The sequence below is a fragment of the Muntiacus reevesi genome, chromosome X, assembly GCF_963930625.1.
Source record: "Muntiacus reevesi chromosome X, mMunRee1.1, whole genome shotgun sequence".
Taxonomy (NCBI): Eukaryota; Metazoa; Chordata; class Mammalia; order Artiodactyla; family Cervidae; genus Muntiacus; species Muntiacus reevesi.
Genome location: NC_089271.1, coordinates 67,117,768 through 67,135,807, shown reverse-complemented (window position 1 = coordinate 67,135,807; position 18,040 = coordinate 67,117,768). Strand labels below are relative to the sequence as shown.

The following is an 18,040-nucleotide window of genomic DNA, read 5'->3' as shown; positions in this document are numbered from 1 at the left end:
TTCATAACTGTCTCTGTTGTAAGGATAAACATCAGTTAAGATGTAAATTACAATGTACCACATGGAGAAGGGATTATTATCACTCAGTTGTCTCCCCCTCTCCTGGGGCTCACAACATCTGGACCTATTTGGGACTCAGGGTGAGGGGCTGAGAGCTTCTGCTATTTCTACTCTCAGGCCAGTTATCCTTCTTCTTGGACCTCTTAAAAAGTGCTTGGCCGTGGACATGGAAGAGCAGATGGTGTAAGCTGGGTGGCTTATGCCACAAGTCACTTGCAGGCACCTCATTTTGTGGCCTAATATCCAAATATCCCCCTTCCCCATACCATTTTCTCTAAATGTCCTCAGTATTTTCCTCTCCCCCTTCCTTTTGACACCACTCCACCTTCTGGGTCAGGGACTTCCAGAGGGCAAAGACCCAGATTTTGAGTAACAATTGATCTGTCTAATTTGCAAGTCTCAGTTGACCACTGCCCTATTCATAGGCTCCTCTCTACTTAGCTAAATCTCTTTTCAAGTTACAACGGTACTAGCAAAGCTCTTTTGATTCCTTTGGCCCTTACACTTACCTCTCGTTTTCCACATCACCACACCAAAATTGCATTCAATTTCACATATACATATCTTTTCTAGCTAGCAGTGATCTGTGGTTGTTTGGTATGTTATGTCTTCTCAAAGAAATTATAAACTTCTTGAGGGACACTTTTCCTTCTCTGGTTCATCCAAGGTCCAACCTAACACGTAATAAACACCTATTGACTTGAATTGAACCAATATCAACTGAATCGAAGGTGGAGAGTATGGGAAAGGCTTATGAGCAGGGCGTGACTATTCAATATTTATTGAACCCTTAGTATGTGCCAGGCTGTACACTAGATGTTTTATATGCTTCCTCTCATTTAATCTCCACACCAATAATGGTTGATGTTATTATTATCTGTATTTTATACATGTGAGAACTCAAACTTCAAGAAGTTAAAATCTTTGTCAAGGCCAGCCATATAGTAAGTATTTGAATTTAGTGATGTTTGATTCTAAAGCCTATATTCAAAGATTGGTTATAGTTTGAATTCCTATTAGCAGAGTGCTGAGTAAATAAATTACAACATATCCATATAATGGATTACTGTGCAGTTATTTTTGTAAGTGATGGACTTACTGTGTAATAATATTCAAGATATACAGCAAAGAGAGATAAGAAAGCCTTTTTAAGTGAGCAACGCAAAAAATAGAGGAAAACAATAGAATGGGAAAGACTAGAGATTTCTTGAAGAAAACTAGAGACACCATGGAAATATTTCACGCAAAGATAGGCTCAATAAAGGACAGAAACAGTATGGACCTAACAGAAGCAGAAGATATTAAGAAGAGGTGCCAAGAATACACAGAAGAACTGTACAAAAAAGATCTTCACGACCCAGATAATCACGATGGTGTGATCACTCACCTAGAGCCAGACATCTTGGAGTGTGAAGTCAAGTGGGCCTTAGGAAGCATCACTATGAACAAAGCTAGTGGAGGTGATGGAATTCCAGCTGAGCTATCCAAATCCTAAAAGATGATGCTGTGAAAGCGCTGCACTCAATATGCCAGCAAATTTGGGAAACTCAGCAGTGGCCACAGGACTGGAAAGGCCAGTTTTCATTCTAATTCCGAAGAAGGGCAATGCCAAAGAATGTTCAAACTTTTGCACAATTGCACTCATTTCACATGCTAGCAAGGTAATGCTCAAAATCTTTCAAGCTAGGGTTCAACAGTACATGAACCAAGAACTTCCAGATGTATAAGCTGGATTTAGAAAAGACAGAGGAACCAGAGATCAAATTGCCCACATCCGTTGGATCATAGAAAAAGCAAATGATGTCAGTCTTCAAAGTTTTCTACGTTCTCACGAGCTCAAAAAATCTTTCTTTTTTAAAATAAAATGTATTTTCTAAGCTGAAAAAAAATCTACTTCTGTATCACTGACTATGCTAAAGTTGTTGACTGTGTAGATCACAACAAATCATGGAAAATTCTTAAAGAAATGGGAATACCAGACCACCTTACTTGCTTCTGGCAAAACCTGTATGCAGGTCAAGAATCAATAATTAGAATCAGACATGGAACAACAGACAGGTTCAAAATTGGGAAAGGAGTACATCACGGTTGTATATTGTCACCCTGCTTATTTAACGTATATGCAGAGTACATCATGCGAAATGCTGGACTGGATGAAGCACAGCTGGAATCAAGATTGCTAGGAGAAATATCAATAACCTCAGATATGCAGGTGACACCACCTTTATGGCAGAAAGTGAAGAAGAACTAAAGAGCCTCTTGATGAAGGTGAAAGAGGAGAGTGAAAAAAGCTGACTTAAAACTCAACATTCAAAAAACAAAGATCATGGCATTCGGTCCCATCTCTTCATGGCAAATAGATGGGGAAACAGTGGAAACAGTGACAGACTTTATTTTCTTGGGCTCCAAAATCACTGCAGATGGTGACTGCACCTATGAAATTAAAAGACGCTTACTCCTTGGAAGAAAAGCAATGACAAACCTAGTGTATCAAAAAGCAGAGACCTTACTTTGCTGACAAAGGTCCATCTTGTCAAAGCTATGGTTTTTCCAGTAGTCATGTATGGATGTGAGAACTGGACAATAATAAAGGCTGAGCACTGAAGAATTGATGCTTTTGAACCGTGGTGTTGGAGAAGAGTCTTGAGAGTCCCTTGGACAGCAGGGAGACCAAACCAGTCAGTCCTAAAGGAAATAAACCCTGAATATTCATTGGAAGGACTGATGCTGAAGCTCCAATTCCTTGGCCACCTGATGTTAAGAACCAACTCACTGGAAAAGAGCCAGATGCTGGGAAAGATTGAAGGCAGGAGGAGAAGGGGACAACAGAGGATGAGATGGTTGGATGGCATCACCGACTCAATGGACATGACTGTTCAAACTCTGGCAGATGGTGAAGGACAGGGAAGCCTGCTGTGCTACAGTCCATGGGGTCACAAAGACTCAGACATGATTGAGTGACTGAACAACAACATAAAAGACAAAGTGGAGGATAATGTGAATTACAGGTTACCACTGTGTTTTTCAAATAGGATATACACATACATACACAACTGTTTGTACATATACAGAATATCTTTGGAAGAACACCCCAGATAACATTAGTGGCCTCTAGGGAGGGGAACAAGGTAGCTGTAAGGTAATGTAGCTTCCCTGATAGCTCAGTTGGTAAAGAATCCACATGCAATGCAGGAGACCCCTGCTCGATTCCTGGGTCAGGAAGATCCGCTAGAGAAGGGATAGGCTACCTACTCCAGTATTCTTAGGCTTCCATTGTGGCTCAGCTGGTAAAGAATCTGCCTGCAATGTGGGAGACCTGGGTTCGATCCCTGAGTTGGGAAGACCCCCTGGAGAAGGGAAAGGCTACCCACTCCAGTATTCAGGCCTAGAGAATTCCATGGACTGTATAGTCCATGGGGTTGCAAAGAGTTGGACACAACTAAGCGACTTTCACTTTTAAGATAATGTAGCAGGGAGACTTTTCACCATCCCACCTCTTGAATTTTGTCTCATATTAAGTAAATGAAATTACACCTATTACAACATAATACAGTCTCTTTATGCAACATAGTGCCTGTGGATTGACTTTAGAAAAGTTCAGGGAGACATAATGTGGGCAGTATGCCAGTGACTGAACTGAGGAACTCCCAAGGTGCCAGAAGCCATACCTCTTACACCCATCCCCAACTACTCTTATAAACCAACCTTGACTACAATCATCTACCTGTAATACTGACTGAGGTTATATCTATCTAGATGTCAGTTCTCCTATGAAATGAGAACCAGATGGATAGGAATGGGTAGTCTCTAAAATGCCTTCCAACTCACATGTTTAAATAACTGAAAATCAAGATGGTAAGTCTTAGTATATTTGAAATCTTGTCTCAAAGAAGGACTTGAGAATTTAGTTTTATTGTTTACAACAACAACAACAACAAAAGAGAAATATTTTCATTGTGAGATGGTATAAACATTTGCCTACTAAATGGTCTTAATGGAAGTTCCTAAGTGGTCACTGAAATGCTGCTCAAAACTGCTATTGCAGGCCTCTTCCAGGCTTCTGGCCTTCTGTGGCCTCTGTTCTCTGGGGCTATCCTGTTTAGAACATAAGGAAATTGGCCCACTCAAAAACTGAATACAAAGGAGCAAGGTCCCTTCTTTGCTTAATGTCCCCTGGCCCAGACCTTCTGACCCTAAATATCCCTTTCCTTCTTTTCACTACCTGCAGGAGAACAGAGGCTCTGTGAGAGACCCTCGGGAGGAAATGACACCCTAACTCCACCCACCATCTGCCCCCAATGCCTAGTAATCCTTATTTAAAAAAAAAAAGAAAAAAGTCAGTCCTTGACTCAAAGGGAGGTTTGTGAGCTCCTGCCAAGAGCTGTAAATATTTCAACATGCCTTGTTTCCTTGAATGTATATTGCCTGGGATCTGGCCCCTCCTCTCCCTGGGCTCCTAGAGAACTAAGGAACAAAGGAAACGTGGCCAGTGGCCAATCCTTAGCTATGAGACACCCGGGTAAAATTGCAGAAGAATACAGACAGGAGATTGAGACGAGATGGAGTGGGGAGGGGTTGATTCCTCTTGCAGAAATATTTAGAGAAAGGTATAACAACTCACTTTCTAGGAGCTGGAAAATGTTACTGGATGATATGATGATGATGATGATGATGATAATGATAATAATAATATCAACCCCTTCACAATTGACAAATACCACTCACATACAGAATCTCATATGCTCCTTCACAGTCTTATAAAAGTAAATACTGTCAATCTCACTATGAAGATGAGAACACTGAAGCCTTGAAAGTTTATGTGACATTCAGGCTAACCAACTAAAAAGAGACACTTTCTCTGGCCTTTTTTTGGACCCAATGACCCATGACTCTAGGTAGAGTAAGATGAGTGGTTAGAAGAGTATACCATGTATCACAAGACTGTCAGACTTTTGTTTACTAAGCCCTTTCATGGTCATCTCATATATCCCTTAATCATAAGGATGCCTGGAGGCTAAAGGAATGGGAAACTCTGTAGTAGTCCTTCTTGGTACTTGGCTCCTCTCATCTTTAGATGTATTAAATGATATTTAAAAGAAGGAGCTCTGGATTCATACTCTCTAGGTTCAAATATTGGCTCTGCCGTTATTTGCTATATGAACTGAAGCAAGCTACTTAATTTCAGTGCATCTGTCTCTATCTGTGAAATGGAGGAAATAATAGTGCCTACCTCATAGAGTTGTTCAGAACTGAAATGAGCTGGTACATGTAAAGTGCTTAATATAATGTCTAGCACAGAATTGGGCTTCCGTTAAGGCTCAGCTGGTAAAGAATCCGCCTGCAAAGTGGGAGACCTGGGTTCGATCCCTGGGTCGGGAAGATCCCCTGGAGAAGGGAAAGGCTACCTACTCCAATATTCTGGCCTGGAGAATTCCATGGACTGTATAGTCCATGGCATCTCAAAGAAGCACAGAATTAATTGATAAATGCTAAATAAAAGTTAGCAAATACTATTATTATTATCAGGGTGCTTGATGGAAGTAAGAAGCTAAATGTCAAAGAAATCACACTGTGAAAGAGCAGATACCACTAGGCTGTGTGCTTTGTTACTTTTTCCCCCATAAAAAAGATTTACAGGGAATCATCTTCATACTTATACCCAGTCCTCTTGGAATCAGTGGCAACCACATATGAAGGGCATGAGTGGTGACCAGAAGAAGAGTTCTTTTCCTTGTGAGAAGCTCAGTAACCTAAACAAGTGACTAAAATTGTGACCTGAATCTCATAGGCATCATATTCTAAGCAACTGTGCTAATTGGCCCAGACAGATATCACACACCCAGCTATACACATGTACCCACAGGTCTGGACACATGGGCACATGCACATACCCTTCTAGCCTGGGTAAGAAGGTGGGTGGACAGAGCCACAGGATAAGTTAGACAAGAGATTCTGTGGGGACTGCTGGTTTAGTGACATTTCTTTTTTTCCCTTCAGCTGCAGGGAAGCAACTAACCTGGGAGTTTCATTTCCTCCCTCTACATCCTCACTAAAAGCACTTTTAAGTCTAATGTGTTTGTCTCCTGCCTCCTCCAACTCCTCTACAATCAATTCTATAGTATCTTTTTTTTTGGGGGGGGGGGGCAAGAAGAGAGATTGATAGGGGATCAAAATAGAGTGGAGATTTCTATTTTATTTAGAACCCTCAGGCTACCAAAAACCAATCTGAAGTCTCTACAAGTTCAATAGGCTCAGTAATTGAGGGACAATGATAGTGCAGATTTGAAGAGAAAGGGTGCGACTGACCAGGACATTTGTTGAATACTATTGAGTAAGACCTGCTACAGTACTATCTCTTTGACTGGGGTCCCAGGGCTGTGAATCTTACTGCAAAAATCCAGAGGCGATAGCTTCTACACTCTTGAGTGTTTCATAGGAAGTCACCCTTCCCTTGGAAAGTGGAAAGTTAAGAGAGAGGGGAAAGGGGAAAAGAGACACTTCCACACAGGGTGTGTGGGAATAAGCCTGAGATCCAGTCTGGAGTAAGGACTGTACACAAACTAGGGTTTCACACAATCTGAAACCCTAGTTGTTCCTCTAATTGAGTGAGGGAAAGAAAGAAGAAAGAACAATACTAGGAGCAAAAGGATGGCATATCAAGCAGAGGTATTACAAATGCCCTATGAAAATAGAAAGAGCCAAGAAAATATATGGTTGGGATAGCCATTTTTATCCCTTCTTCTCCTACCAATCCCAGAAAAAGCAAACAAGAGAATGGAGAAGGGCAAGACTGCTAGGGTGAAAAAGCATGTACTTCCTCAAGCCACCCAAGCAGGCCACATTCTCCACCCACAAATAAGTGTCAAATGATTTCACATTAGTAATCACAATACCTCGACTTCAAGGCAAATGATTAAAGATCCCTAGGCTTAGTCCTCTCTCATCCTTAAAATGGGAGAGGGCTGGAGTATCCTAAACCCTCTTCCCAATAACTTTTGAATGGGATGCAGGATAAGGGGAGGATGGAAGCAGAAAGAAACTTATATAAATGTTTCCAAGCGCTACTATAGGGAAGTTGCAAAGAATCCATGCCAAGAGGTACAATCTAGGCTGACCATATTCTCTCCATCACTCCTCCTTAACAAGTTTTCTCAGTCTGGGCCCTTTGTACAAGTCTCACACAAACCCTACAGAAGCTTCTGTTACATTAAAACCTAATTCCATAAACAGACGAGAAAAGACTTTTTCAGGCAGAATACTCATAATCCATGGCTTGAGGTGTAGAGTATGTGTATGTGTATGTGTGTGTATGCGTGAACATTTTATGAAAAAAAGTGTTTTCTCTAAGGTTTACTCATTCAGTCCCAGGTGAGATAGTTCTTTCAAAACAGGAAATCCCACACCTTCTTTCACACAATATGAAAAGAGTAAATGATTCTTTTTTTTTCAAAATGCAAAACAGGACTTCCCTGGTGGTCCGATGGTTAAGAAGCTGGCTGCCAATGCAGGGGACACAGGTTTGATCCCTGGTCTGGGAAGGTCCCCCATGCCGCTAAGCCTGAGCTGCAACTGCTGAGCCCATGGGCCTAAAGTCTGTCTTCCACAACAGGAGAAGCCACCACAATGAGAAGCCCATGCACTGCAACTAGAGAAAGCCCTGGCACAGCAACAAAGATCCAGCACAGTCAAAAATAAAATCTTAAAAAATGCAACAAAACAAAAAGATGCTGATGGGAAAAGCAGCACACTCTCCTGGGAAACTGGTCTGCTCAAAATGTACAGATGACATCCTTTATATATTTCTGCAAATGCTGACAGTCCATCTGCTTACTTACTCTTCATGGCACTGGAGGAAATATTTCCAAAGCAAGTATAAATTCAGAAAAAAGAAAAGAGAGAACTCTGTGCCTTCAGTAGTCACTCTCAGTAAATCCTGAGTGAAGCTGAAGTTGCCCAGAAATTGGGAATAACGAATATGGCCTTCTCTAGGATGACAGGCAGCAGCTCTCTCACACCCACTACCAGGCAGCAGACCTTAGCTAGCTACAAGGATGCCCTGCCTGAAGCCCCCTAAAGGAAACCACTTTATTGAATTTATAAATCTTGGTTTACTCTTCTATCCTGAAGTAACAGCAAACCAAGGTCATACTAACCATGCATTTCTGAGAAATGAGAATGAGCTGTAGAAAATTAAGTTTCAGGAGAGGGGTCCAAACTGAGGCTTAAGGGAATGCTTTCAGTTTAGTGCTTTGTAGGAACAGGCTCAAATGCTGGGAAATAGCAGCATACAGAACCACTCTGCTGGCCTGCAGCAGGCCAAGTTGAGGGAATTCTCTTGGAGGTCCAATTCTATGCTAAGCAAGACATGCTGGGGGAAGCAGTTGTGGATCTGAAGTTACCATTATGTACTGTTTTTTTTAAGTGGGTCTTTTTAACCATATTTGGTACATATGAGTAGCATATGTACACACAACATGGAGAAATGATGTCTGTATAGCTTTTCATTGCTTTCCCAATCTCCTCCCAACCCATTCAAACCCTCATTCATGCAGATTAGCATATTTCCATTTGTTTGAATGAGTCAAAATTTATGCTAAGTGAATAGTGAAGAATAAAATATCATATAATTTTAGAAAGATAGAACAGAAGAGCTAAGAAGTTCATCTAGTATTCATCTAGTCAAACCCTTTCAATTTACAACTAGATAAACTGAGGTACAGAGAGGTAAAGTGACTGCTCAAAGTCACAGAGCAAGCCAGGGGCACAAGTTGTCTAACTCCTAGTCACTGTCCAGCTGGTATTACTGAGATCACCAACCCATTAGGATCCAGATTTAGACTTAGAATGAGCACTTGAGGTCACTGTACAATAAGCCAGGGATCTAACTTCAATTAGCCACTTCAGCTCAAACAAGCACCCCCCAGTTGGCTTCCAAATACCCCCAACCTCTCTTCCTCATCCCCTCCAGTATGAGTCAGGGTCTCAGTTTGGGACCCAGTTTGATTGGAGAGGAGTCAGAGGAGTGGCTTGGAAGATGCCTGGCCCTGTGTCCCAAAGCTCCATAGCAGGCTCTGAGCCAACCTTCTATGGCTGACCAACGTTGGTTCTCTGAACCAACCTCTGTCTTCTATGGACAGTAGGCAAAGTCCTTCAGCCAAAGGCAAGACATTGGCATATTTGCTCGAAAGATACCTGGCTCCCAAAGTCAGCAATTTAGTGGCCATCCCAGTGAGACACTGAACTAAGCAATGAAAGCTTCTAAAATGAGGAGGAGAAAGATAGCCTAAATTGCCCCTGATCTGACCTATCTTTGGGACTCTTTGCTCAAAGACAGAATGAATCATTTATCCCATGCCTAGAAAATTCTGTCTCCATCAGAGTGACCCATGAGCCTGAACTATCTTGTACCGAATAATGAACCTTCCTGACTATTATTACCTCTTTCTCTGAGTGGTGAGAGACATCCCCCCACCTCCACCTGGGAGACTACAAGGGTCATGCTTATAAACTGCAAAGGAAAAGATGCCTCCCATCATGTTTTATGACTCAGTGCTAGACTGGAAGTCAGGGTGGAAAGTACAGGGTGCTGAGTTACTCTGGGGCATGTCCAAAAAGACCTAAACTTGGAGCCAATGTTAACAACCCTGACTTGTTCTGCCTTGTCTTCTGGACCCCCAACCCTAACCTGCCCCTGATACAACTCATTTAGGGTTCCAATAATGATCTGAGCCCTGCAACCAATGCTACCTTGCTCTTTCTTTCCACCAAAAGTCTCCCTTCTCATATCAGGGGGGCATTATAGACTTCCCATCAAATTGTTGGGTTGCCCCTGTCCTGTATGCTGCTTGGTCTGGGTTAGGGGAACTCGCAAATTTCCTACAAGCTCTACAAAAAGTATAGGCTCATTTCTCTCTTGATCTTTTCCTTTTTCCCCTAAATCAGACCTTGGTCACTTGCCTTCATTTCAAGGACTTTTTGCCTGCTGGCCCTCCCAGGCTTAGGACCCAGGGAAAGCTGGTTTCCTTTTCAAAATAGGTGAAGAGAAAGGACAAGATACACTGCCACCACAGAACTGTATGCACCATAGAGTACACAAAGACTGGACATTGCATGCTGTAGAATGCACTGAATTCCATTTTCCTTACACTTTCTATGACTCTTTCCCATGCCCAGAGACCACTATGACGTGGAGTTAGCCCCTAAACATAAAAACAACCTTCTGGGGGGGCACCTTCATAATAGTACCAATCATCTGCAGAACCTTAGACCCATTAAGCCAATCAGCACAGCTTTAGGGCTGTGAAGATATGCAGTTCAGTTCAGCTCAGTCACGTATGACTCTTTACGACCCCGTGGACTACAGCACACCAGGCCTCCCTGTCCATCACCAACTCCCAGAGTTTACTCAAACTTATGTCCACTGAGTCGGTGATGCCATCCAACCATCTCATCTAATGTTGTCCCCTTCTCCTCCCACCTTCAATCTTTCCCAGCATCAGGGTCTTTTCAAATGAGTCAGTACTTTGTATCAGGTGGCCAAAGTATTGGCGTTTCAGCTTTAACATCAGTCCTTCCAATGAATATTCAAGACTGATTACCTTTAGGATGGGCTGGTTGTATCTCCTTGCAGTCCAAGGGACTCTCAATAGTCTTCTCCAAAACCACAGTTCAATTCTTCGGCACTCAGTTTTCTTTATAGTCCAACTCTCAGATCAATACATGACTGCTGGAAAAGCCGTAGCTTGACTAGACAGACATTTGTTGGCAAAGGAATATCTCTGCTTTTTAATATGCTGTTTAGGTTGGTCATAACTTTCCTTCCAAGGAGTAAGGGTCTTTTAATTTCATGCCTGCAGTCACTATCTGCAGTGATTTTGGAGCCCCCAAAAATTAAGTCTGCAACTGTTTCCCCATCTATTTGCCATGAAGTGATGGGACCAGATGCCATGATCTTAGCTTTCCGAATGTTGAGCTTTAACTCAACTTTTTCACTCTTCTCTTTCACCTTCATCAAGGAGCTATTTCATTCTTCTTCACTTTCTTGCCATAAGGGTGGTGTCATCTGCATATCTGAGGTTATTGCTGTTTCTCCGGGCAATCTTAATCCCAGCTTGTGCTTCACCCAGCCCAGCGTTTCTCATAATGTACTCTGGTTCCAAATAGGAAAAGGAGTACATCAAGGCTGTATATTGTCACCCTGCTTAGTTAACTTATGTGCAGAGTACATGATGAGAAACACTGGGCTGAAAGAAGCACAAGCTGGAATCAAGATTGCTGGAAGAAATATCAATAACCTCAGATATGCAGATGACACCACCCTTATGGCAGAAAGTGAAGAAGAACGAAAGAGTCCCTTGATGAAAGTGAAAAAGGAGAGTGAAAAAGTTGACTGAAAGCTCAACATTCAGAAAACTAAGATCATGGCATCTGGTCCCATCACTTCATGGCAAATAGATGGGGAAACAGTGGAAACAGTGTCAGACTTTATTTTTGGGGGCTCCAAAATCACTGCAGATGGTGATTGCAGTCATGAAATTAAAAGACACTTACTCCTTGGAAGAAAAGCTATGACCAACCTAGACAGCATATTAAAAAGCAGAGACATTACCTTGCCAACAAAGGTCTGTCTAGTCAAGGCTATGGTTTTTTTCAATGGTCATGTATGGATGTGAGAGTTGGATTGTGAAGAAAGATGAGTGCTGAAGAATTGATGCTTTTGAACTGTGGTGTTGGAGAAGACTCTTGAGTCTCTAGGACTGCGAAGAGATCCAACCAGTTCATCCTAAAGGAGATCAGTCCTGGGAGTTCATTGGAAGGACTGATGTTAAAGCTGAAACTCCAATACTTTGGCCACCTGATGCGAAGAGCTGAGTCAATTGAAAAGACCCTGATGCTGGGAAAGATTGAGGGCAAGAGGAGAAGGGGACGACAGAGGATGAGATGGTTGGATGGCATCACTGACTCAATGGACATGGGTTTGGGTGGACTCCAGGAGTTGGTGATGGACAGGGAGGCCTGGCATGCTGCAGTTCATGGGATCTCAAAGAGTTGGACATGACTGAGCGATTGAACCAAACTGAACTCTGCATATAAGTTAAATAAACAGGGTGATAATATACAGCCTTGACGTACTCCTTTTTTTATTTGCAAACAGTCTGTTGTTCCATGTCCAGTTCTAACTGTTGTTTCCTGGCCTGCATACAGATTTCTCAAGAGGCAGGTCATGTGTTCTGGTATTCCCATCTCTTTAAGAATTTTCTGCAGTTTATTGTGATCCACACAGTCAAAGGGTTTGGCATAGTCAATAAAGAAGAAAACAGATGTTTTTCTGGAACTCTCTTGCTTTTTCGATGATCCGGTGGATGTTGGCTATTTGATCTCTGGTTCCTCTGCCTTATCTAAAACCAGCTTGAACATCTGGAAGTTCATGGTTCATGTATTGCTAAAGCCTGACTTGGAGAATTTTGAGCATTACTTTACTAGGGTGTGAGATGAGTTCAATTGTGTGGCAGTTTGGGTATTCTTTGGCATTGTCTTTCTTTGGGATTGGAATGAAAACTAACCTTTTCCAGTCCTATGGCCATCGCTAAGTTTCCCAAATTTGTTGACATATTGAGTGCAGCACTTTCACAGCATCATCTTTCAGGATTTAAAATAGTTTAACTGGAATTCCATCACCTCCACTAGCTTTGTTTGAAGTGATGCTTCCTAAGGCCCACTTGACTTCACATTCCAGGATGTCTGGCTCTAGGTGAGTGATCACACCAAAGTGATCATCTGGGTCATGAAGATCTTTTTTGTACAGTTCTTCTGTGTATTCTTGCCACCTCTTCTTAATATCTTCTGCTTCTGTTAGGTCCATACCATTTCTGTCCTTTATTGAGCCCATCTTTGCATGAAATGTTTCCTTGGTATCTCTAATTTTCTTGAAGGCATCTCTAGTTTTTCCCATTCCATTGTTTTCCTCTATTTCTTTGCATTGATCACTAAGGAATGCTTTCTTATCTCTCCTTACTATTCTTTGGAACTCTGCATTCAAATGGGTATATCTTTCCTTTTCTTCTTTGCTTTTCACTTCTCTTCTTTTCTCAGCTATTTGTAAGGCCTCCTCAGACAGCCATTTTGCTTTTTTGCATTTCTTCTTCTTGGGGATGGTCTTGATCCTTGTCTCCTATACAGTGTCACGAACCTCTGTCTATAGTTCATCAGGCACTCTGTCTATCAGATCTAGTCCCTTAAATCTATTTTTCACTTCCACTGTATAATCGTAAGGGAATAGGTCATACCTGAATGGTCTAGTGGTTTTCCCTACTTTCTTCAATTTAGGTCTGAATTTGGCAATAAGGAGTTCATGATCTGAGCCATAGTCAGATGGCTATGACTGCCCCAGTCTTGTTTTTGTTGACTGGATAGAGCTTCTCCATCTTTGGCTGCAAAGAATATAATCAATCTGATTTCATGTTGGCCTTCTGGTGATGTCCATGTGTAGAGTCTTCTCTTGTATGCTTGGAAGCGGGTGTTTGCTATGACCAGTGTGTTCTCTTGGCAAAACTCTATTAGCCTTTGCCCTGCTTCATTCTGTACTCCAAGGCCAAATTTGCCTGTTACTCCAGGTGTTCCTTGACTTCCTACTTTTGCATTCCAGTCCCCTATAATGAAAAGGACATCTTTTTTGGGTGTTAGTTCTAAAAGGTCTTGGAGGTCTTCATCGAACCGTTCAACTTCAGGTTCTTCAGGATTACTGGTTGGGGCATAGACTTGGATTACCGTGATATTGAATGGTTTGCCTTAGAAATGAACAAAGATCATTCTGTCATTTTTGAGACTGCACCTAAGTACTGTATTTCAGACTCTTTCATTGACTATGATGGCTACTCCATTTCTTCCAAAGGATTCTTGCCCACAGTAGTAGATATAGTGATCATCTGAGTTAAATTCACCCATTCCAGTCCATTTTAGTTCACTGATTCCTAAAATGTCGGCGTTCACTCTTGCCATCTCCTGTTTGACCACTTCCAATTTACCTTGATTCATGGATCTAACATTCCAGATTCCTATGCAATATTGCTCTTTATAGCATTGGACCTTGCTTCCATCACCAGTCACATCCACAACTGGGTGTTGTTTTTGCTTTGGCTCCATCTCTTCATTTCTTCTGGAGTTATTCCTCCACTGATCTCCAGTAGCATATTGGGCACCTAATAACCTGGGGAGTTCATCTTTCGGTGTCCTATCTTTGTGCCTTTTCATACTATTCATGAGGTTCTCAAGGCAAGAATACTGAAGTGGTTTGCCATTCCCTTCTCCAGTGGACCACATTTTGTCAGAACTCTCCACCATGATCCTTCTGTCTTGGGTGGCCCTGCATGGCATGGCTCATAGTTTCATTGAGTTAGACAAGGCTATAGTCCATATGATTAGATTGGTTAGTTTTCTGTGATTGTGGTTTTCAGTCTATCTGCCCTCTGATGGAGAAGGATAAGAGGCTTATGGAAGCTTCCTGATGGTAGAGACTGACTGAGGGGGAAACTGGGTCTTGTTCTGATGGGCAGGGCCATAGGCCTAGCCAGAGAGAATTTGGGCTGTGGGGGTGCCTCCAAATATTTAATTCATAGATTTCTAGAGATGGAATGCATGTCAGACATTAATAGAAATAGACAATGCACCAACCTCCTTGACTGTATGGATGTATATTCCATGTTCCCCAGAATAGCTATTAGGCAAACACTGGCTGATAAAGATCTCAGCAAGCTTCTACTGGCTTCTTCTATCCCTTTGAGACACCAGCACCGTGGCACAGTTAGCTGAGAAAAAAGTGTAGGGAGACAGAGACATATTTGGAATCTCAGGACCTAAATGGCTGCTTGGGAAAGTTGAGGGGCTCAAGAAAGGTAGTGGTGAGGATAAGATTTTCTAGGAACCAAGGAAAGTAGTGGGGGGCTCCTGACATTTTAAAAATAAAAACTGAGGTGCTCCCTAGAGCCTCCAGTATCAAAAATAATTTTCATGAATTCAAGACACATACAGCAAGGACCCAAGCCAAAGTAGTTTGAGACCCTAGGGATATACCAAATTCCTTTCCATCCTTTCCTGACCCATACTCACCATAATTTAAACAAGTAACCCCAGCCCCGTAATGGACTTAGTCTGTGTCAGAGTACACACCAGCCACACCTCTGTACAGCTCACTGCCACCCCCACTTCCCAGCTTCACTGTGAGGTCTTGACCGGAAAGTCACAGCCAGCCCTCCCCCTGAGTCCCCTATGATCACCTACTTTGAAGTTTGTTCCCCAGCAGTGAACCTCTTCCTGGTAAAATAGTAGTTTTTCCAAGTTTTATTACACACTCCTAAGTCCCCTGCTCTAGGCCTGCTCACTCACATGAATGTTGCCCAGACGTTGCCACTGACCTAAAAGGCCAACAGCCTGTCTTTAACCACAGGGCAGTGCTCAGCAGGTACCCTAAAAGGTAATCTAGGCAAAAGCTAGAGACCCTACCCTGGCTGCCTTCCCAAGAGCCCCTGAACTGCATCAAAACTGGGAAAATGTAGTCCCAGGGGTGAGTGTGGTAGTGACCTTCTGCCCAGATATTCCACACAGTCAGGAACCCCCTCCACTCAGGCATCAATGCAGCCTGGGGAGTCCTGTGACTGCCTTGTACAGCCATTCACACGCACTCAAACTTTCAAGTGGGGCCTGCACATTAGGACACCAATGGATCACAAGGCCAGGGGCACCAAGCGTCCCAAAACCTCTTTAAGGGCAGCCCAGCGAATCTGCAAAGTAAAAAACAAAAGAGTCCTTGATTGAGAGCGGTAGGAGAGGCTCTCCAAGGGCTCAGAGAATCCACAGGTGGATGCCCACAGAATTCAAGGTTTCTATTTACTAAATAATCCCCAGTGCTCCTCAGAGAGCAGCAGAAGTGTGTGTTTGGGGGCGGGGAGAGGAGGGAACCCTTCAGTCCCAGGGCAACACATTCTGAGCTGCGTTTTTAAAAGCCATGTATTCTAAGCTTTGAACTTGCAACAGGTCTAGAGTGGAGCTGTCCTGAGGAGCCACAAGAGGGAGTGAGCCTTGAGGAAGGCATCCCAAGCCCTTCAGCTCGCTCCTGAGAATCTTCAACGAAACGGCTTACGGGCTTCGCCTGCAGCTTGCTGAGAAAGCCGGGTGGCTACTTTGACTTCTCTGAGTCCACTGGCAGGCTCAGTGGGAGGAGCGCACAATCCTGCGGTCCTGCAGCCGCGGCTTTGAACAGAGAGAGCTATGACCCCAGCCATGCTTGTCTTAGGGAAGAAAACCAAGTCAGCACCACCCGAAGGCAGGAGGGGTGGAGGCCGGCTTTCTGTCTAAAGACTAACGAGGCACCCCGCGGATAGCGAAGAGGCGCGAGGCGCCAGAGAGGGCACGGCTGAGGTTGGAGGCGGTGCAAAGTGAGTCTCAGGGCCCAGTCTGCCAGCCGCCTCACGCCTCTCTGGAGACTGCCTCCCTGCCTGGTTTGGGGTTCAGCTCAGAGGGCACAGAGATCCGCTAGCTCCCTCAGTGTGGCAGAGGACAGCCCGCCCTGTTGGGCAGTAACCACTGCGGGCAAATAGACGCGCGCACACCCCCCCACTCACACTCCTTCCCTCCCTTCCTCTCTCTCCAACAGATATACACGCCTGCCATGTGTTTGACTCTTCGCTCAGTCATCGGGATTCCTAAAGTGTTTTTGACAGAAAATACCTCCACTTCCTGGAACAGCGGCTGCTGCGGACATCTGAGGTACGGTATTTCTCTCAAAGTCTTCCCAACCTTTCAACTCTCCTCTCTCCAAGGCTTCACACTTCACCGCCCCCCCAAAACAAAACAAAACAAAACAACAACAAAAACCTTTCTGCAAATATTTTCCCCCTGTACAGACGCTCAGCGTACTTTAAACAAACCCGAAAGGTGCGTCTGGATATGTCCCAGAGCAAAAAAGTTCATTCTTTGTGTATGATCAACGAAGGTCCCAGGTCCCACCCCCCGGGATTTCTTGCACCTAGTCTCTACAGCCGAGGCTGCCCAGAGCCAGGCAACCCGCGCCCTAGCAGAGCCAAGGACTAGGCGTAACGGCGATAAGTCCAAGCGGCGCACTATGAGGGGCGCTTCGGACCAGGAGATATGAGATCTGCGGCAGCCGGAATGAACACCCTTGCCTAGAACGCCAGGTGGGGCGCGCGGGGCCGCTCACCTGCTTGGAACTCCACTTGGCGATTTTTCTCTCTTTCCTCCTGCAGCAGCATGGAGTAAAGAATGCCGAAGGAGTTCTGGATGCCGAAGATGGAGCCGTTGCACCAGGTGGCAGCGAAGACCACCATCCAGCCGAAGCCACCTTCGGGGGGCTGGAAGCCACGCGCGGTGCCGCGGGTCTCCACCGTGGGTGTAGGGTCGGATTCGTGCACCGGTTCAGGCTCAAACTCCAGCTCCGGCAGCGGTGCAGGGTCCGGTAGCGGCTGGGGCTCCGGCTGAGGTTCTGGCTGGGGCTCGGGTGGGGGCACGGGCACCGGCTCCGGCTCCGGCTCGGGGCTACCCACCGGCTCCTGCTGTTCCTGGTCTGCCTCCCGCCAGGGCCCTTTAGCTTCCTCGCTCGCCGGGCTTTGCAGCGCCATCGCGGCCGGGGGACTGTGGCTGCTCGGGCCGGAGGAGCCGCTCTGTGGCTGGTACTTGTTTCTGCTGCTGCTGCTCCAAGCGCTGCTGCTGCTGCCTCCTCCTCCCGGCTCCGCGCCCCAGCTGGCTAGCCTGTCCCGAGACAGACGGTCCCTCGAGCCCTCTACTCCTCCTCCCCCGTCCAACCCCCCTCCTCCTCTCCCCATGTCATCTCTCTCCTCCCCCTCCTCCTCCTCCTCTCCCTCCCCCTCAACCTCTTCCTCCGTCAACAGGCAGCCCTACAGCCTCGCTCTTCTCCCCAGCCCTTCCTCCTCCTCCTCACACTTGCCTACCTCCTCCTCAATTCGCCACT

The 18,040-nt window shown here is 44.6% G+C and overlaps 1 protein-coding gene across 1 annotated transcript in view; it reads right to left on the bottom strand.

The window, feature by feature from the left end:
* SLC16A2 (solute carrier family 16 member 2) overlaps nucleotides 1-17,834 on the bottom strand; it is a 129,516-nt gene extending 111,682 nt beyond the window's left edge. Inside the window, exon 1 of the mRNA XM_065915195.1 lies at nucleotides 17,273-17,834. Within this exon, the coding sequence (XP_065771267.1) occupies nucleotides 17,273-17,690 (418 nt within the window). The 5' untranslated portion in view covers nucleotides 17,691-17,834. The remainder of the gene's footprint in view (nucleotides 1-17,272) is intronic.
* Nucleotides 17,835-18,040: the final 206 nt, after the last annotated feature.